This window comes from Schistocerca gregaria, chromosome 1 (assembly GCF_023897955.1).
Source record: "Schistocerca gregaria isolate iqSchGreg1 chromosome 1, iqSchGreg1.2, whole genome shotgun sequence".
Taxonomy (NCBI): Eukaryota; Metazoa; Arthropoda; class Insecta; order Orthoptera; family Acrididae; genus Schistocerca; species Schistocerca gregaria.
In genome coordinates, this window is record NC_064920.1 from 872,958,322 (window position 1) to 872,980,565 (window position 22,244).

The 22,244-nt window shown below is 40.9% G+C and overlaps 1 protein-coding gene across 3 annotated transcripts in view; it reads left to right on the forward strand.

The window, feature by feature from the left end:
* The window catches only part of LOC126273306 (uncharacterized), a 1,028,036-nt gene that overhangs the window by 602,401 nt on the left and 403,391 nt on the right, over positions 1 to 22,244 (forward strand). For all 3 annotated transcript variants that reach the window (XM_049976853.1, XM_049976874.1, XM_049976860.1), the window contains exon 2: positions 75 to 128. In XM_049976853.1, the coding sequence (XP_049832810.1) occupies positions 75 to 128 (54 nt within the window). The remainder of the gene's footprint in view (positions 1 to 74; positions 129 to 22,244) is intronic.

Here is a 22,244-nt window from a genome sequence, read left to right on the forward strand (position 1 = left end):
TCCTATTCCTGTTCTCTACCATTTTATTCTCTCTGCATTCGCATAATCCTAACATTTCTCTCTGTTTTTTGCAGCTATGTCTGGAGAACCCGAGGATACGAAAGAGCAAACCCAAAGGAATGACACAGGTAAGTCACTTCTCTCGCATACTAGCGCTACACAATCGACATTAAATGCAACAGACATTCGGAAAGCGCCTGACGAAGTTTGGTTATACAACACGCAACGTAGTGGTGTATCGCTGGTAGCCAACAAACAGGCGCATCTAACGAGGACAGATAGGTAAATTCAAGCATGGTACAATGACCATGAATTTCAATTGGATTTTTACTGAGGACACAGCGGCCTTTAACTACGAAGTTACTTTTTTAAAATATTATATATCACTAATCTATTCCACTGGATACTGATAGGTGTGTAACTGTATGCTTTACGAAATAGATTTAGTAAAACTGAAACCGGAAGGGTAGCGTTCTCGCTTCCCACTCCCGGGTTCCCGGGTTCGATTCCCGGCGGGGTGAGGGATTTTCTCTGCCTCGTGATGGCTGGATGTTGTGTGATGTCCTTAGGTTAGTTAAAGTAGTTCTAAGTTCTAGGGACTGATGACCATCGATGTTAAGTCCCATAGTGCTCAGAATCATTTGAACCATTTTTTTTGAAACCAGAAGTCGCGTTGCCAAGAACTATAAACAACATAATGCATCTGTAAGCGACGTCCTCCTCTGCCCCCATTTTCAAGGATGGACTTCATATAGTGCCTGCTTAACGTTACTCCGCAGTCTGTCTCATGTCGTAATAACTGCTGTGAATTATCACTGTTCCAAGTTGTTCACATTCTGTTATCATCTGCTGTTTTCCTACCACCGAACTCCTTTTGTGAGTTAATGCCAACGTCTCGTATAGTACACACTGACGCCACTACTCTGTTGTTCTTACGACAACCATCAATATGCCGCAGATATCAAGTATTTGCTCCAGCATCTGATTTATCTCTTGCGTGTCAGTCGAGAAGATATTCAACTGTTTTTCTTCAAGTTTAACTCAGTTCTCTGTAACTATGAGCGCTATCTCTGATCACTTCACTACTTATTAGCAAATTTTGACAGGAAATTTAGTTTAAGCGCTCTGCATTTTTTACTTGTGACGTACCTTAAAATACGTTACCACCAATTTCGTTCGTATATAACACTGTTCGACGCTATAATTATGTGTATTCGCTATAAAATATAGCTGTTAACCTTAATGTCGTATATAATGGCTCCAGAGCACGAAATAAAAATCTAAATAATGAATGCGCAGCATCGTTTTCTGTACAAACAGAAATCATTATCAGTTTCTCAACTTTAGTTAACAGAGAAATAATTAGAAATTGTAAGTGATCCATTCAACAGTGCTGCTTAAATCTCTGTAGGTCACAATAATAAATTCCGGAGAATATTTTTTTGATTGTGGTGAATTGTGAAGTAGCTGATACTTACAGCATTGTAACTGAAAGAATAGCAATAAGAAAATTCATGCCCATTTTTTCTGTCAAGCTCTTCCCTGGTTGGTTATAATATATTACCTTTGAAGGCCATATTAGACAACCTTCCGAAACTATGAGGCACAACAAAACTGAAGACAGTCTTCAAATGATTCTCTCAATGTGATACACAGAAAATCTTCGTACAATAGTTGCGTATATTTTAATTTTACCAGTGACACTCCCGAATAACTCAAGTTTGAACGTGAGTTCTCGTCTGCTGCGCAGCAGTAAGATTCAGCTGTAAAGTAAAAATAATAACTCCTTCCATTGTGTTGACATTATTCGCTGCGATGTAGCAATGTAAACATTGTACTGTCCGTTAGAGAAGAAATGGTATTTCAAGGAGGAAGTATGTAGCTTGTATCATTTGAGCAATTACCCACGTGGCTGAAAATTTAATGTCAGTATCATATACGGCTTCTTTATATCACACATTTGTCGCCTATCATTTAAGCATCTTATGTTATTAGTTCTTGTTTTAGTCGACGTTGGAATAATGAGCCTCGGTTCAACCTCACTAACGCCTGAAGCCATCTCTTAAATGAATAAAAATCGACTCGACTGGTATCAAATATCAGTAAGGGATTGTGAAAACCTTATATAAGGCGATGTGTGCATGGAAGTGAAAGTGGAGCGCAGAAAACCTGAAAATAAGCTGGAAGCATTTGAAATGCAATGCCGCGAAGGTTTGTCATGAACGAAGTAAGAGAACAAGATGAATAAGTACCTGAAACGGCACATAACAAAAGAAGTCTAAGAAAAACTATTGTCTGAAGAATAACGCAAGATAAGCATTAAAAAAAACACAGTATCAAACTTGTGACTCAAAAAAGCGTTAGCGTTAATAGGACGCTGCATGCGCTGTATGCTGTTTATGAGCTGTTTCAATGACGTTTTAGGTTAGAAACGAAATAAATGAAACTTAGATAATATTGTGATTACCAGGATAAGCTAATGCTTGAATAAAAACTGTTTATTAACATACAGGTGGTCCTTTGAAATATTTACAGGCTGTGGGAAATTAAACGACCAGTGCACCATAGAAAGTGTTGCGCTTCATAATTTAAGGTCTCAGTATCTGTTCTTTTCAAGTCGTTAATGTCGAGTCACTCTGCCTCGTGCCGATACGTCATAGTGGCAACTCCGCCGTTTCTCGCGAATTCCAGCAGGTGGACGCAAAATGCTGCGCTAAACAGACACGTCCGGCAGCTTTTACGAGCCATTAAGACTCCTGTTCGCTCTCTGTGTATTTGTGGATGAGAAAGAGAGCGATGAGAGAGACAGAGACAGAGACAGTATTACGCACTCGCTCCTGTGTAACGTTTTAATAGCGGAGCGCAGTTTACCGCCGAATGCTCTCTCTGTGCACCTTCTTATCAGCGGATTTCAACGACACCAAACTCCCGTCACCGTACTCCACTCCGTTGCCCATACTGCAGAGCGACAGGAAAACTGGCTAGGGAGGTTATTCTGTTTCGCTGGCAACAGCGCATTTGAAATGTAAGTCACGGTGACTTTCTTAACAGGTTCTCGTGTCGCCTGAAGAATATTTTATGTCTTACCTCTCGCTACAGTATTCAGTATACCTATATGCATCTGAAGCAAGAACGTCGCACAATAAACACTTTGCAAATACGAGGCGATTGTTTGGGTTCGTAATTAAATGTACCTGGTTTGCTGCAGTGAGTCCATTCATGAACTATGCCGCCTGTATCTGCTTTGGTCGCAAGAATGTGTCCTGAAATATGCCCTGTATTAAAATACCCTCTGATATATAATGTTAAGACCAATAAATAATTACATAACACTGTGTGACTCCAAAGGTTACAGAGGAAAATCATCGGTAAAGAGTAGGGGACATCTATTTCTTCTACAGAGCAATAATGATGGCACGAATAGACTATTTAAGTGGTTTCCACAAACGTATAAGTTCTGATGGCCTAGCATTTACAGTTTGTAAGTTAACTCGCCTTGCAACAAAGATAGTTGCAGTGAGCATGTCTGCCTCAAATGCTAGCCTAACTGTATTATCTGAAAATTCTGAACGGTCACTAGCACAAGGCACACACGTTATTTATAAATTGACGTGGTGCCAACACCTTCTGCAAACTCCAACCGCAAACTTGCATTCTATTCTGAAAGGCCATGCTAAAAAAAAAAAAGAGCCGAAGCTTGCTGTTCACTGTCGTTATCTAAAGATCGCAATGATAGTTCAGGAAAACTGCTGTGTTTGCCGAAGACAGAATGAAAATTACGTGGAATAGTTAGGTACCGGCAGCAATGTGGAGCTCCGGCGAGAACACATCAAATTTTGCAAATAATGGCAAGGCATTGCGTATAACTTTTAAAAGCTTTAAGTAGAAATATATGTAATTCTATTCAAAGGGTAGTTCAGTCACCAAGACACACACAACATATATGCATGAAACACGAGATACAAAGAGCCATGACGCGTGAAATAATTGAACAAAAGACAATTCTTATGCATATGAATATACTGAAAGAACGTTATACCGGTATGTGTGAGTTCCAGTTCCCTAATATTTGAATGGATTAACGGAAACCCAGTTCTGTACCGTGCTTCGAAAGTCGTCCGTCTTAAAAACTCTCTCTATCTCTCTCTCTCTGTTAGCATTCACATAAAATAGAGCCACAACAAACGGCATTACATGTGAGAACACCACGCCGTACACGGTCCGTATTTTGATGTCATTTCAATACAGAACCTCGACCGAATTGTAGATACACCAACTAGACCTATGTCACTAGACTGTTGGTCTTCGCGCACCTGTTTAGGAACTAACAAAACGCTTGAACATGGATTAAAGTAAGTGGTATTTAAAAACGAAATGAAGGAACACAATTAATAAAAGCCCGCAAATTAAGGGGGGTAGGACGTCAAACGGGCCGACTTGGAGCAGGAGAGGCACCACAGGATATTTTAATTTCCACTGTCTATACTTTTACAAATAAATTCATAAAAATCAATCAGCATGAAGAGGAAGGATTCAGGATTCACACTCACAGCAGAGGAAGTTCAAATACACGACAAAATAATTTTTTTATGTGTGAAATTTCATCATTTTTTCACTTACTATTGGCTGCATTTGTTGCTATATGTACACTTTTCTTCATAAGTAAGAGAGATTATCGATAAATTTTGAGCAGCATAAAACACCATACTTACAGGTGTATGAAACGCTAGAATTTTCCAAATCTATTTAAACTGTGATAGAAATTGAGATAATTAACTATACAATTTTAGTTTTTTTCTAAACATGACGTTTAAAATGTAACAGCTCATTCATTTCTTCATAAATTACAATAAATGCTAGAGTTCCAAACACCAGTAAGTATGGTTTGCCTGCTGTGCAGAATTCATCGAAGAGTCTCTCTTACTTATGAAGAAAAGTGTGCCTACAGCAAAAAATCCAGCGAGTAATAAGTGAAAAAAATTATGAAATTTCACACGTAAAAAAATTTGTTTTGTTATGTTTTTGAACTTCCACTGCTATGAGTGTAAATTCTGAATCCTCCTGCTCACGCTGACAAGGTTTTATGAATTTATTTGTAAACGTATAGACAGTGGAAATTAAAATGTCCTGTGGCGCCTCTCCTGCTCCAAGTCGGTCCGTTTGACGTCCTGTCCCCCTTAAGCACTTTGAACACCTCTGGCTGGCAATTCTTTGAATAATTAAAACTGAAGATCGCTACTTTAACAATTACCTATGTGAACAGTGGCTCCCTTCGGGAATCGCATAATGTTCCTGTCACTTCAGAAGAGTTGCAGATGTGGATGCTGTGCTTTCGAGATGGTTGTCCGTGTTGTTGGGTGGTGGGGGCGTTGCTGCATGCTCCAGTTACGGGCGCAGTGCTGGTGCCGCTGCAGACACACGTGTTGCATAACGGGGCGGCGCCACAGCTGGGCAGCACTCGGCATCTGTTCGCTCCGTGTCCCCCGTCCCAGCCACGCTGCACTCGCCACGGCTCCTCCTCTGACATAACCATCCAACCTATCGTCTCATGTCAGTCGAAACAGAGCTGCAGTGTGCACTGTGGGCAGGCACCTCAAAGAACTGTTATATTCCACTATGATGGACACAGTACCACGCAACAGGATGTTAACAAAGGCCCAAAAAATACGCAGTAGGTTCCTGATATGTGAGTTGCTCGAAGACTTCTTAAGTAATACAGATGTCTGATAAGTCGCTCCCTGTTTGTAAACAATTATAATTTCATTAATTAAGAACCAATTTTCTTAGAACTACTTTTGTTTCACAGTCATCAGGAAACAATTGCTGCGCATAATGTGGCTTGCGTGGCGTAGAAGTGAGACCTTTCTTAAGAATCGTTGCAACTACCTAACGTGAAAGACCACTTCCACAAGATCCTTGTCGAAATGATTTCGTAAGGCCGTCGTGAACATTTCACGAACTCGGTCAACATTCTCTGGTGTCCTCGAGGTTGGTGGTCTTCGTGATCTTCTTCCATCGGCGACACTCCCGGTTTTAATAATTAGGAATGACAATTTTTATCTCTTTTTGCATCCAGTGTTGCATGGATCCGTTGTTTAGCCCTCCACCACTTTAGTATTCGCATCACAGATCCCCAAACCTAATAACGAGTTGCTGTTTTGGCCCGTTCTTCCACAGTCATCACACGAGGTATTTTCCAACTGAAACAAAAGAAAATATTGTATGGAACACAACCTCAAGGAGTGCTGTCTCTAACAAAGATAGTTAAAAGAAAATTGGTTAATAAAGAAAGAAATTATAACTATTTAAAAATAGGGATTGACTTATGAGACACCCTGTAGAACCCAGTACATAGTTCAGGACGGCGGGTGTTCGTCAGAGACAAGAATAGCGTCAGGAGTGCCCAAGAAAGTGCGATCCGACTGCTCTTGTGCTCTATATGAATAAATGAGCTGAAGGACCGGCTGAGCAGAAGCCTGCGGCTGTTTGCTGATGACGTGTACGTCTCCGAGCGACCGTGTGATGAATGGCAAATTATTCTAAAGGTAGAAAAATTTAATTTAATGCAGATGAGTGGGAAAATCGGTACTGTGATATTCTAAGATAGTACTGGTGGTGTGTTGCTTGTCATGACGCAGTCACAACAATTAAATATCTAGCAGTAGCGCTACGAAACGATATGAAATGGAACGAGCACGTATGGTCAATAGTAGGGAAAGCAAATGATCCATTTCGGTTTATTGGGACTGTAGCTCACCTACATACGAGATCACGCATAGAGCAGTAATGCGGCCCATTCTTGAGTACCGCTCGAGTGTTTGGTATCCCACCATATTGGATTAAACGGAGACATGAAATACATATGTTTTTGAATGGGATCCGCTTTCAGCAAAACACAATTTTTTTTCCCCAAACATGTTTCACTGCCGTTGCAGCATCATCAGTGGGCTTTTATTTTATAGCTGTTCAACACAAAGAATGATCTTTACTGTTTGTACACATGTAAATATTTTCGAAGAAAGATATAAAATTATGAATTCATACCTTTTCACCGCATAGTGTGGTTTTCCTGATGTGTATGTTTTTACAGTGACTGATTTCTTTCACAGTTTGAGACGTGCAACCACATACAACTAATGTTGACAGAATTATTTAAACAAAAATTACGATTTTGAGACTGTTATGGCTATGCCCGAAATTAATTAATTCTATGTGTGTGTGTGTGTGTGTGTGTGTAAGGGAGGGAATATGTTTAAGGATTTTTCATTATTATATATATAATGATGAAAAATCCTTAAACCTACTCTCTCTCTCTCTCTCTCTCTCTCTCTCTCTCTCTCTCTCTCTCTCTCCCTACACACAAACACACACACACACACACACACACACACACACACACGACATGTCTGAAAGATACAAAACACCTTGAACTGTTCCACTGTCCGCCATCTTGTTTTTACAGCTAGTAAACAGTGACAGTGACAGCTGAATAACACACTGAAGAAGATGAGGAAAACAGAAAACGTAAGTGAAACATAATGTAAATAGACACATACATACACACACACACACACACGCAACATTCGACATAGGATTAATTAATTTCAGGCAAAGCCATAACAGTCTCCAAATCGTAATTTTTGCATAAATAATTTTGTCTACACTAAGTTGTATGAGGCTGCAGATGAAGGAAATCAGTCACTGTAAAAACATAGCACATCGAAAATCTGTAATTACGATTTAAAAACTAATATTTACATGTATACAAACAATAAAGTTGATTCTTTGTGTTCAAAAGCCACAAAATGAAAGCCCACTGATGATGCTGCAATTGCAGTGAAACATATTTGGAACAAGAAACAAAATTGTGTTTTGCTACAGGCGCACCCTATCCAAAAACATATATTGCTAAAGCAAACACCGACAAAAAAGAGCTTCAACCCCAAGATCACCTATTGTGAAAATGTAGAGAACTTTCATTCGAGTCTGACTGCAGGGTGAGTCTACTGCTGTCTACGTATATTACGCGTAAGAATCACGAAAACAAGATAACTGAAATTAGGGTTCGCACGGAGAGATGTGGATAGTCGTTTCTCCCTTCTCCAACTGCGAATGGAACAGGAGAGGCAGGCCTGTCGGGTTGGTAGTCTCACACAGTCGCAGAGCAATCCTGTGTTGTTTGAACTGGGGATGGGAAGGAAGTAGCAGACCATCTCTGAAAAAAGGTTTGTGATTTGCTCCCGGCCACCTCAATCGGAACATTACAGGTGCTAACTACAGAGTCCGTTTGTAGCTCGCAATTTTAACTTCTCACGAATACTACAAGCGGAGCATAGTTTGCATAAGGAGTGAAACAATTTGGTGTCAACGTGGTGAGAGCCCCGTCTGTATCGCATGACCTGGGAAATGGTGAACCCCCGTGGCGACAGCGGCCGCCGATGCAACAACGGTGGCCGATCTGCGACCCTGACCTGCCAGAGGCAGCGCCCCGGGGCTTATCTGCTGGCCGCTGGACCACGGCTGCAAAGCGACACTTGTGCCCACCGCCCATCTCCTCTCACACTTTCCGCAGTCCTCCTTGTCCACATTTATAGATTCACTCCACATGGTGCAAGTACTTCCTACGAATATTTGCAATTTTATGTTCCAATCTCTTCGCGTACAAAGCAGGAGCTGACGCAAAGCGGGCATCATAGGTATCAGGACCCTCTCCTGCCCATAGAACATTTTACTACAAACAAACACTTTTATATGTATACAGGGTGTTAATTTTAAGTTATCAAACCAGAACAACTCGAAAAATAAGCTTCACACGAAAATATGTGTAGAACCCAAAGTTGATTATTTTCGAGTGGGACATCTGCTGGTGCAAAAATTATCCCGCCACCCCAGCCCCCTGGGGGTGGGGCGGGAGGCAACTTTAAAATTTCAAATGGGAACACACATTTTTTATTTCAGAATCAGATTCTACATAAAAGCTACGTACATTTTGTCTTAAACACTTGTTTTGATTCTTGGTAGGTGGTGCTGTAATTCAAGAAAGTCCATGTTCTCATTTTTACGTGGAAAATGGTTACGGATAAACAAAAAAATACTTATTTACTTCGTAAATTGTGATTCGCTAAAACTAAAACATTATTACATCAATACTAATAATTTCTAAAGCCCAGTCTTATTACGAGAAAGGGCGAATTTCTCATCACTGCACTACCTATCGGCGACACTCCGAAACATTACGGCGCTCACCAGCAAGGGCTGGATAAGAGCAACGATTATCGATCAGGAGTGAATGGGATATCGATTATCGTACATAATTCTAAAAATGTAAACGACGTAACAGCCGCTATATTCCGAAATAAAATAAAGGTGTGAACAATGTTATTTAAGTCAATAAAAATAAATGTCGTTTTCTAAGTTTTTCCATCTGAAACTAAAAGAGTCAAATTAAGCAAGCACCCCAGTGGTGAGATTCTCGACAAACAAGAGTGATTACTCCGAATCTAATAAAAATTTAGGTTCGTGAGTCAGTTAGCTTTTTAGTCAATGAGTTCAATCGTTAGTAAGTAGGATGTTTGGTTAGTTAGTTAGTAAGCTAGTCAGATGATTTGTTTGATAGTTAAAAGTTGTGTGGCTTCATAACCACGAAACGAACAAAACTTATCCGAATCTGCAGAAAAAATTAATATTTGGGTCATCATTTGTAAAACTAATTCCTCTCTCTCCGACCCCACCCTATGGGGAGAGAGGGAAAGATTTAGTTTTAGCGAATCAAAATTTACGAAGTAAATAAGTATTTTTTATTTATCCGCAACCGTTTCCCACCCAAAAATGAGAACATTGGTTTTCTTGAATTACAGCGCCAACTACCAAGAATCAAAACAAATGTTTAAGACAAAATGTACGTAGTTTTTTATGTAGAATCTGATTCTGCAATAAAAAAATGCGTGTCCCCACTGAAATTTTAAAGTTGCCTCCCACCCGGCCCCCAAGGGTCTGGGGTGGCGAGCTAATTTTAGTACCAACAGATGAGCCCCTCGAAAATAACCAACTTTGGATTCTACACATCTTTTCGTGTTAAGCTTATTTTTCGAGTTATTCTGGTTCGTCAACTTAAAATTTACATCCTGTATATCAGTTCGAAATTTCTCGGATAAAATCTAGAAAATATACTATCACTGAGACTAAGAACATCTTAAGAATTACAAGCTATAAAATAAAATTGTGGAGCAGCGACAAGTGGCATACAAATTTCCATTTTCTTGTGCGTTTCACTGTGACCTCTAGCGCCTTATAACTGGAAAATCACCACCCGTTAAATGTATCTGGTTGTGTAAACGCAAACGTACTACAGTTACTGTGAACTCTATGGCCAAGAACATTCGAAGCTAAACCAATTCCAGTTACATGTGGCATGTGCAAGCAAGATCTCTGTGGATTAGACGTTTACGGAAAACTACCTCATGCACTTTGACGCAACACAAACGAGTAAATACTATTACATCATTAAACTGTGTCAAACAATAGCTGCTTTCACTGGGGTAAATCGGTACGCATGCGACAGCATGTGCTACGTGTGTGTTCCAAACGCCACACATAAAAACAGGGTTTTTTTCGGGGATTATAATTCGGGCTCTATTCGTGGTAGGAAAATAGAATTAAGTGTTTCGGATAGCCCTTGGGCTAGGAAGGGTTTGTGTACCCAATGGAAGGATGTAACTACCCTACAGTACACGCTCATAGTTTGAATATTACTCACTTCGTCCACCTTACGCAAACTGAGCAAATAGGCTGGTTCTTTTTGCACCAGTTGTGGGCCAAGGTGCGCATTAAGGGGCTTATGGAGCCACCATTTACTTGATGGGCGATTCCTGAAAAAACTTTTATTTTATACCAAAACCGGGCCGCCGAATCCAAGACGGTTATGCACAGCAAATGAGTGAAATTTTTACCTTATATTGCTAAGGTCTCGATCTTGAACAGCTTTGAAAATTTTCTTGATATTTTTTTCCGTTTCCGAGAAACAGAGTTTAGAAGTTACCTTGTATTGTATTGTATTGTATGTTAACCGGGGACCTAGAAACGACGGAGAGGCTCCGTCCCCGACGCAGCCGCAGTGGTCCACAACCCCACGACGACTACCGCAGTCCACTTCACCCCTCCGCCCCCCCCCCCCCCCCCCCACACACACACACACCGACCCAGGGTTATTGTGCGGTTCGGCCCCCGGTTGACCCCTCAGGGACCGTCTCACACGAGACGAGTGTAACCCCTATGTTTGCGTGGTAGAATAATGGTGGTGTACGAGGAGAACTTGTTTGCTCAGCAACTGCCGACATAGTATAACTGAGGCGATATAAGGTGAACCCGCCCGCATTCGCCGAGGCAGATGGAAAACCACCTAAAAACCATCCAGAGACTGGCCGGTTCACCGGACCTCGACACAAATCCGCCGGGCGGATTCGTGCCGGGGACCAGGTGCTCCTTCCCGCCCGGAAATCCGTGCCTCAGACCGCACAGCCAACCGGGCGGGCATATAATTTACATTACTTGTACATGTAAAATACGCACATAAATCCAGCGTGAGGTGAAATCTAAATAATAAATAGCCACAGAAAATCTTCCTGCTTTCGAAAATTTTTATCCATTACGGAGAAAAACCCAAAAACGTGGTTTTGGGTATCAGAACCGAGCAGCGGATTCCAAGACTGCTATGCACAGAAAATGACTGTCAAGTTTACGATATATTCCTAAGAGCCCACTCTCGGTATCTTTATCCATTTCCGAGCTCTAGATGTTCAAAGTTACCTACTAATATGAAAAAAAATACTAGTGTGCATTTTAGGGTCTGTTACTCTTACGTGATTCATCAATGCGCAAATGTCACCTGGGGATGTGGTTTCAGTGCCATGACAGTGGTTTTGGTGTGACAAAAAAGAGAGAGAGAAGCTGAATGCAATTGAAGCGGGTTCTTAATCCCTACGGCGAGAGCGAAGGAGACTCTGGTTCTGAGACAGGAGACAGTGACAGATAGACTCAGGGAGATAATGAAAATGTGTTAGACGAATGAGTAAGTGAGAATGGGCAAGTGGGAGCGGAGGGAGTGAGCGAATTACAGTTATGGACCAGTGGGTGCCTGTGAATTACAGTTACGGGACTTGGAGCGAGAGGTGAGTTACATATTAAAATTGACGCGAATATGTGCTCATGCCAGAATTTTTGGGAAAATTTTTGAAGGTGCTTAGGAAGGCAGAATGATGCAGTTGGTACCCATTTTTCAGTGAGAGTCCTTTAAATAGAAACATGTCTGCCTTTTTGTGCTCCAATAGGAGCATTTTTTCGTTTCTTACATATGCGTCTGAAATTCAGAGTCGGTTCTTGAAAAACATTTAAAATACATAGTAAAAAACAGATTAAAAGTATAGTTCCGCTCTTAAGGACGTCAGTGCAAATCTTTCATGTTAACAGAAAATTAGTAACACCATTAGAATTAATCTGTATTGCAATTGAGCGTAGTTAAATGTACCAGTCAAATATAAAGACATGGTTTCTTTTAAGTCCCTGGATCATTAGGTTGCAATATATTTAGTAGTAGCAACTTATGTAAGTAAGGCAGTCATCGGTCCAAAGATTGTTTTGAATACCTCAGAACTTTACTTGGTGTGGTCCAGCGTGAAATGGTACTCAGTTGCCTTTCTCCGACCTTTGAACTGACTTATAATTAAATGTGGGTTCCGAACCACGGTGCAACTTGTCATTTTTCACATCAACAAATCATTGTGAAACGTAAAAGAAATGATAAATAATAGATCAAAGTCCTAGGACTGACTGGGGACACCTAGTAGGAATTTATACACACTTGTTTGGTAGTGGCCTTGCTTAGGTTCTACATTTTAACATCCTGTGAAATATTTTTAAAAGACTTATGCAACCTTGGAAGTGTGTTTTCATACGATCTCAAACTTATTGAAACGCAAACTTCTTACAACTGGGATGATCTTCCCAAACGACGATATTGTACGGTATCGTGTTTGTGGATCGTCTGATTACAGACAGTCTATAAAGTTCTGTTTTATTGTAATAGGCGTGCAGGAAATTACACATACGAGTTTTCACTGAGGCGGCAACAACTAAGAACAGTCATAGCGGCACTGACAGAGATATTTTTTTTAATGTAACTCTCTGTCATTACTATATGATAATCATTACGGAAAGTGGAACACTGCCATCCCATTGCGATGCTGTACGGTACAATTCTTATGAAAGGTTCGACTACTGCCAGCGCGCAAACATCGATCTTGAGAATACAGATATGCACCAAACAGAGTTCTTTTATTCTACAAATTTATAGGTGAGCAGTAAGTACGGCCGTTGCAACTCATTACAATTTCCCACAGACCTAAAGATTTTGACGTCTGACGAGCGAAACGGGATGCAAAACGAATTTCTGTGCAACTTTTTGCTACTCTAAAATTTTGTTTCTTGCGGTGTCAGTTCCCCCTGCAAAATATTCCTGATCTCGATAAAAAATAAGCCGTGTTTAACATTGGATACTCTCCAGGTGCTCCCACATGGGCTAGCACACATGGATGAGCGTGTGTTCTGAAATAGTAGCCCATTTACAGACTGATACCAACAGTAAATCAGACTTGATTTGCGGATGCGCAGGTAGATCGGGCAAAACAGCCATTACATTAATTTTTTTATACATTCAAAGTTATTATTATTAAAATACTAGGCAACAGTGGTACGTTAAAAGTAATGGAGTCAGCAAACTACAATTCTGTGTAGTGGGGGGGGGGGGGGGAGGGGGGGGGGGAGGGGGGGGGGAGGGGAGCATGAGGATGAACGTAGAAAGATTGAGCCGCCTCCCTCTCAGAACCCTGCCCTGTCTCCGCGCCTGCTGTGGAACAAACGAAAAGTGGCAGAATAATCAGTATTCATCGGTTCGCATCCTCGTTTCTCTTATTTCATTCTGATGTTGCCTTCGAGCGACGCACGCCCAGTTCTTCCTACAGTACCGGTTCTCTAAATTTATCCTACAGGTTTTCGCGAGAACAACATCGTTTCTCTTGCAAACATTCCTGTTTGGTAAAAGTTGAAGTTGTCGTTTGGACCTTAGATACCCATCATTTTAACTGAGAAATTTTCCTCAATGCACACACACGTCTGGCCAGTTACGTTTTAAGTGCGACAGGTATACCGGCTGTCCCATTTATCTTGACCATCCCAAGTAACTTTCTGTCCAGAAGCAAAATAATATATGACAGGGTTCCACGAAAGTAACAGTACAATGTCTGAAGCATAAATGTTTCGAATTTACTATAGTAATAATACATACATATAAGGCATAAACAATAACGACGGAATTACATAATTTATTTCATAACACGAGTAACAAAATAAGTTGTTTGCATTTCCTGCGTGAAAACTGGTATAAAGGCATTCACCGTCCTGCGGTGTTTCTGCACTGTTAGTTCTTGTGTAACCTCCATTCTTCCTAATTACCTCAAAAATTCTCTTTGGCATTAATTCTTTTAGAGTTTGTACTTCTTGCTGTGAAATTATCGCCCACTCTTCGGCTCATATACTGCCTCAAATTGCCTTCCATTGCGATAATATATATATATATATATATATATATATATATATATATATATATATATATATATAGCTGCAGTTTGTACGCCCGAAGACGCTACTTTTTGCGGACAACATCTCGTATTGTCAAATGAGGTAACTGTTATTGCTGTTTGCATATATATATATATATATATATATATATATATATATATATATATATATGTGTGTGTGTGTGTGTGTGTGTGTGTGTGTGTGTGTGTGTGTGATGATCAGTATTCAGGGGTACGGCAGAAATGATCATTCGAAACAAAAAAGTCAAGTAAACATGGTCTCTAAAACGCCTACCTCAAGAGCTATGAGCAATTCTTGATCTTCGATACTGTAAAACAAATTTCTTCTGCTTTAAGCTCTTTGCCTTCCATATTTTGGAAAGTGTTAATGTGGGTCAAAACAAGACAAAAATGTTCAGTAAACATGTGCTCTAAAATGCATACCTTGAAAGGTCTATCTTCGCTACTTTGAAGCGGAACTCTTCCACTGAACAAGTGTTCATAACTTTTAAGGTATGCTTTTTAGGGCACAAGTTTACTGAATATTTTTTTTCTTTTTTTGGTCCTTACTATCACCTTCCAAAATATGGAAAGCAGCGAGCTTTCAGTAGAAGAGATTTGTTTCACATTATCGAAGATCAAGAATTGCTTATAACTCTTAAGGCATGCCTTTCAGAACCCATGTTTACTTGACCTTTTGTTTCGATTGATCATTCCTGTCATCTCCCTGAATATTGATAATCACTTCTGAAACACCCTGGATAAAGCAAGTGTTTTTTAGCTACTAGGGACTCATTAACCAGCATGGCTGCCTTTCTTGTAATTCTGGTCGATACAAAGGTACAAACAGCAGTAGGTCACCTGCTTTTTAAATAACACCCAATACATGGTGTCTGTATTAAATGTATAATAATACAAAATGGAATAACCTGAGACGTAATAGAGATATTTATTGCTGACTTTGCTTCTAAAAGTATGGTAACTCAAAATGTTTTCTGTATTTGCTTGCGCCAGTTGGTATCCTGTGTGCTTGTACATAACTGAGCGTCAGTACCCATGTGGACTCAACAGCAGAAGTTACTTTGAGTGCTTTCTCACGCGGAGCATAATTCTGTCACACTGGTAAAACATAGTTTTCTGCGTGAATGTGGCTTGTGACCAACTGACGATGTTTCCAATTACATAACAGTCAAGAAATGGGCCCAGCGGCTTCATTTGAAACAGAGAGTTCGGTTTCGATGCCGTCCACCATACCATGCGAGCAGTTTCAGATGCTGCTGTTGAATTAATCCGTACGTCATTCCAACGGAGCCCTTGTAAGTCAATCCGACAAGCAAACAGCAATAACAGTTATCTCATTTGACAGTACGAGATACTGTCCGTAAAAAGTAGCGTCTTCGGGCGTACAAACTGCAGCTTCGTCACAAAAACAAGTCTGACGAAGGCATTCGCGGAGACAGTTCTGGCTAAAATGGATGAACACGAATCATTCGTCGATTTCGTCTGTTTCTGGAAAGAGGCTACACTCCATATTTCCGGCACGGTAAACAATACCCTGAGTTAGGCAACTCTTCAGCATACTGGGTTTGAGAAAGAACAAATGAAACACAATGAAAATACACTGCGTTCATTGCTGTTCTTATAACTTGCTTTCACCATAGATGAACAGTGTCTCTAACTTGTATTCGTTGAATTACTCTCAACTCACACAGAACTTCAACTGATTGACGGAGGTGTGCATTTTTCTTTTGTTTCCATTTTTTTAATGCCAGCTCCAGCAAGTGGACAAGATAGGTTCCTCTCATGCATGTACTGTATGCTAGTACAGCAGAGTCAAGTCAATTACGTGTTACTTTTTATTAACGCCATGCTTACGTGTACGATACAATGTGATACGTTTCTGAACAGGCCTTGAGAAGAGGATGTGGGCAACCAAACAAAATTACAGGGTCCTATTTAAAAAAAGACGTACTGCTGTTCTTATCCTCGTAACGAACAAAGTTAGAAGAAAGGCAATCATTGTGGTTAATGTCCTCTTGGTAGCTAAAAAAACGTTTGTGTGATAATCTTTTATTTCACTTCTGAACAAAACATTACTTTTGGTGGTCGGGATAAACGGGACACCCTGTATGTAGGATCAACCCGAACTCCAACGGCAAACTTTTCCGGGGATATCTTCTGTATATCCACACATCTCACAAAAATGGATGTATGTATATGTATGTCTGTGTGTATGTTCCACATCTGCTCACCCACAGAACCAATTTCAACCAAACTTGGCACACAGTCTCTTACTCTCTGGCAACAATCATTGTCGGGGTAAGAACCACCTATCTGTCATATTTCAGGAGATATGACGTCATAAACACTGGAATGGATGAAAAACTGCCGCGCATTGTGTATCAAGTTTAACTTTATTACTTCTCTGCTACTTACTCTACGCGGAGCACGTTTTGCAAATCGCATCCACATATGTCGATGAATGTAACTTCACAAATATATCAGCGTTCGATCGATAGTTCTAGAAGTATGGTCTCGTTAACACTGAGATGCGTAAAAAAGCGCCGCAACATGCGTGAAGTTTTAATACAATGATTCTGCATGACTACAGTCGAGTCAGCTTAAGGAATCTATGACACGTGGTAGCGCTTTTGACTGATTTGAACTGCGAAGCACAAACGGCGGAAGCGAAAACAATCGCATCTCTAGAACTACGGACAGGCTTTGCCACAGAAACATTTACAAAATCGCGAAGCAGTAGCGCATAGCGTACAGAAACTGTTAGGGATATTACAAAGGCAATGGAAAAAGTATACCAAATCGAGTCAAAACAGGTTCGGAATAAGAACCGCATAGAAGCTCTCTAATATAGTAAATGGAAAGCTCAGTGTCTCGGTTTCTCCCTGTGTTTCTAGAATTCCAGAATTAGTAACAGAGTGGAAAAGACTGTTAATTATTTTATAAACCACGAATATTTGTAGTCGAGGCACAGGAAGAACACTATATAGCTAAGCATAAATCAAGCTGAGAGAAAAATGTGTGAATTGTTACCGGATTTATTAGCTGAACCACATGTATAAATATAAATGAACAGAACGAAAATGCAGGTAAATGACACAACTATGATTAATGATTGGCAATATACTTGCTACAGGACATGAAATCTATTATTTTTGCTATAGGCTCTTTTTTCTCCTAAAAAGAACCTTTGCAACATCACATCTCTTTGCAGCAAGTTAATCATAAATTCTCTGCCAGTGCCTCCTCATTTGCACAGTACCAGTTTTTGTCATACTGTGTTTTACTGAACGAAATGTGTAGCCCAAAGAAACACCAGCGTTTCAAACTTCCCGCTCCGTCGAGTATGATTTCTCGTAGTGTTGCTACTTGCCGCTTAGCAGCGCCACTCGTCGCAAGTGGCTGGCGGTAGGTTGGCCTTATTTGGACGTTGTGCCGCTAGATGGCAGCAGCCGCATGCAGTGCGGGTTGCGGAGAGCAGGAACAAGCTGTCGGCGGCCCAAGGCTGCTGCCGTCAGCGCAGGACGTGATAACTGCCGTCCGCACGTCCCGGCGATTACCCGCGAGCCTTAACACGCCGAGTTAGGGCAACGTAGCTTTCGAACTCACTTGTAGTTGTTGCTAATTTATATGTGCCTACTAAAACTAAACTTTTAACATCCCAGATTCTCCGTTTGCAAAATGGTTCAAATGGCTCTGAGCACTATGGGACTTTACATCTGAGGTCATCAGTCCTCTAGAACTTAAAACTACTTACACCTAACTAACCTAAGGACATCACACACATCCATGCCCGAGGCAGGATTCGAACCTGCGACCGTAGCAGTCGCGCGGTTCCAGACTGAAGCGCCTAGAACCGCTCGGTCACACTGGCCGGCTCCGTTTGCAAGGTCTAACTTATAGCAGTCTCGTATAGGCGGCAGTCATGACGAATTTCACTAGCAACGAAGATATTTGTCACAAAATAATATACGTCATACCTTCACAAACAAGACAAACTTTTATATGCAGACTTTGTAGCTTTAGAAAGAGCATTAGGCCTTTTTGACTGGAGTTTGCTCTTTGAAAGCGAATCGCTGTCTACAAATGGAAAGACACCACACAACAGTTGTAAGACTCGAACATGAAAGGTAGTGACAGCTGTAGCCTATCCTCATATTATTCATCCCATACACAAAGCACGGAGTAAAGGAAACAAGCGAGAAATTTGGAAAAGTAATTAAACTTCAGAGAGACGAAAGTTTAACTTTAAGATATGCTGATAACATTGTAATTCTGTCAGAGGTGGAAAAGAAATTGAAAGGTCAGATGAATGGAATTGATGCTGCCCTGAAAAGTGATTAAAAGATTTTCAATGTTGGAGGAAAGTCTTTTATGGTATAACTTGACGCAAGGAAGGAGTTGTTCGCTATGGCACATAAATGGGAATGGAAGGAAATTTGGAACGTAAACGGCGGGGGGAGGGGGTTGGAGATTGTTGAGGAAAACGAAAGCTGAGTACATTAAGCAAATTCAGACATGCACAGGACAGACTAGCACGGAGGACTTCATCAAACCAGTCTTAAGACTAAATATTACTATAACAAATCTTTGACGGAATTGATGCAGATAATCATTTCAGAACTAAAGCAAGGCACATCGATACATGACTAGCGAACATACTGCCATTTTATTATGTTATGGCGCGTAACTGTAAGCAATACTTTCTTTGAAGTCAAATATGGGATTACGGGACATCATAACGAGATGTATCACTTCGAAGAGATTCTCGGAGAAACAGTAAGTAAAGGAATCACTCAATTGAAGGCATCATACGACCGGAGGCAATCTCGACACAACAATGACGGCCAAGTCCTCCTCGTCTATTTTTATTCGATTCTTTCGTACAAGTATTTTATTTCGTTTCAGTGCGTCTGTAGTATGTATTTTAAAATTCCACAGATAGCGCTGTCGTTAGCGAGCAACCGTCAGTTCCGTGCAGAGGACATGAGAACATTAGAATTTAATTGGAAAGATCTTGGGGAACCACAAAACGTATAAATGAGGGACCTAGTTTCTTCCTTTCCACGGTTCATTCGCAGCAGGCTGAGCTAGAGGACGTAATATCATTTGCATGAAATTGTGATTTGCGTAACAGAACCCGTCAGGCGACTGCTTGGTGTGCAATGTGACTAATAATCCCACAAATGGTGAATATGAGTACTGCGGAAACCGGTTTGTGCTAGTAAATATTTCTTATTAGTTATTCTTGCAGAAGGAAAGTACGCAATATGAATTTAGATACTTTCGATTCCATTGCCAAGCTAACATCTATTCAACGTAACTCGTCCGTGTCTGCTGATATAAGAATACTAGGGTGTAATTCGTTATCCGTACCAAAGAGGTGTCTCTGGAAAGTTACGGAAACGAAGAGAAAGGGCCGTGTGCTACAGACAATCACACACGCCACTATTCTGCACTCTAAAAAGGGACAAAGCACAGCTGAGAGATATCTGGTGGGCTCACGCGATGGTACGTCAGACACACTGTCTGTGGTATACAGCACCAATCAGCGGTCTCGTCTCATCCATATCAATGGCGTCAATAATAGAACTATTAGTTGCTGGGAATAAATTAACTCACGACACGATCCCCCATTGCTGAAGGCCATCCGTCAGGCAACGTACGGAATTATTATATTTATCGACGCCGATCAACGTGGTAAACGTTTTAAAATTGAATTTTATTTTTATAGAAGTAGACTTGAAGTCCTGACAGAATTACATTTCCTCTGCAATTTCTGAATACATCTCTTCTTTTTCTGGTAAGCTTTCAATAATCATGTATTTATTTGCTAGTTTTGCTAAAGGCTTTACTCATAGAACGTGTGGTTCGTTCACTGCTATATACTGTATGTATCAGGCTGTACGGATCATGTTACAGCTACCCCTCAGCCACTTCTTCGACCCAACTGGTATGATGAGAAAGACCTACCCAGAATTAATTTGTGTCGGCTGCTCGCGTCAATTTATTCTCTAGTATTCAAAAGCGGTGACACTTCTCTGCTGGCAGCATGCTACGATCCTTAAAAAGGAATTACTTCTCCTAATTATGTCCCCGTATTCTCAAAGTTTATGTTGCACGCACTTGAGATACGAACTGTTACAGTAATGAACGGCAACGCATTGTCCCAACACCCTGTCTCCTTTTTTTAAAAAAAATATGTTATAGAATTTAAAAATGGTTCAAATGGCTCTGAGCAGTAGGGGGCTTAACTTCTGAGGTCATCAGTCCCCTAGAACTTAGAACTACTTAAACCTAACTAACCTAAGGACATCACAAACATCCATGCCCGAGGCAGGATTCGAACCCACGACCGTAGCGGTCGTGCGGTTCCAGACTGAAGCGCCTAGAACCGCTCGGCCACAAAGGCCGGCATATAGGATTTAAAAAACTGCCTTCACAATTCTTTCTTCTTCTAATACACAGTCTTACGACTCACGGGAAGCAATTCCTTAAGCAACTCTTATAGCAACCACAGAGGGCATCGACAAAGTTTAAAGACCGGCAGTTCGTTTTATACTGTCGTGAAATAGGGGAGACAGTGTCTAGGGTTATACGCGTGTTGGAATGTTTCGCTGCGGCGAGGTCTTTTCACGAAATTTCAGTCACTAACTTTCTCGTCAGAATGCGAAAATATTCCGTTGACGCCCACCTAATCAGAACAGGCGCGTAAAGATTTAAGTATTCACTTTCCCGCGTGCTATTCTAAAGTGGAACGGTAGAGAAATATTCTAAAACTGTCTCGATAAACCTATTCCTGGACACTGAAATGTGAATTGCAGAGTTGTCAAGCAAATGTAAAAGATCTAGGATCATCAGGTGACCATTTTAGTTCTGTAAGTGTCCTGTATCATATGTTCGTAACCACTGTTTAATGTGTTGCACGCGCAGCCTCTTTTGCTCCATGCGACCCCTCCATTATGCTTTTTAGAACTGAACGCGGACGTGAGGACGAGTCTCGTAAAATTTCCGTCGTCTAATGCAGCTCCCCACTGCCTGCATCTCATTGTTTTCTTTTGTGTGTGTGTCATATGTGAGCCTGTGCTCATACATACTGTCCCTACCATCGTGCCACGCCATAGCACCTTGAACATACATCAAGCAGATCCCTATGTGACAGAAGGGTATCTAATTTTGAGCTTAAAGGTAATTTTGCAATTTTGCAACTAACGTCTCACAAGATAAGCTCTTAATATCTGCAGATTCCAGTTCACTTCCAGCTTCTGTCACTCCATGCTCTCTCCTCCACACTGCTCTCATGTCTGCAGGTAACATCATCATTGGTATTTTCGCTCACCGACTGTCCTTCATTCTTCTTACGCGAAAAAATAACTCCAGTCCGTGAGTTCACTAGCTTTTACGTGTCTACATCTACATCTACATCCATACTTCTCAAGCCTTCTGACGGTGTGTGGCGGAGGGTACTTTGAGTACCTCTATCGGTTCTCCCTTCTATTCCAGTCTCGTATTGTTCGTGGAAAGAAAGATTGTCGGTATGCCTCTGTGTGGGCTCTAATCTCTCTGATTTTATCCTCACGATCTCTTCGCGGGATA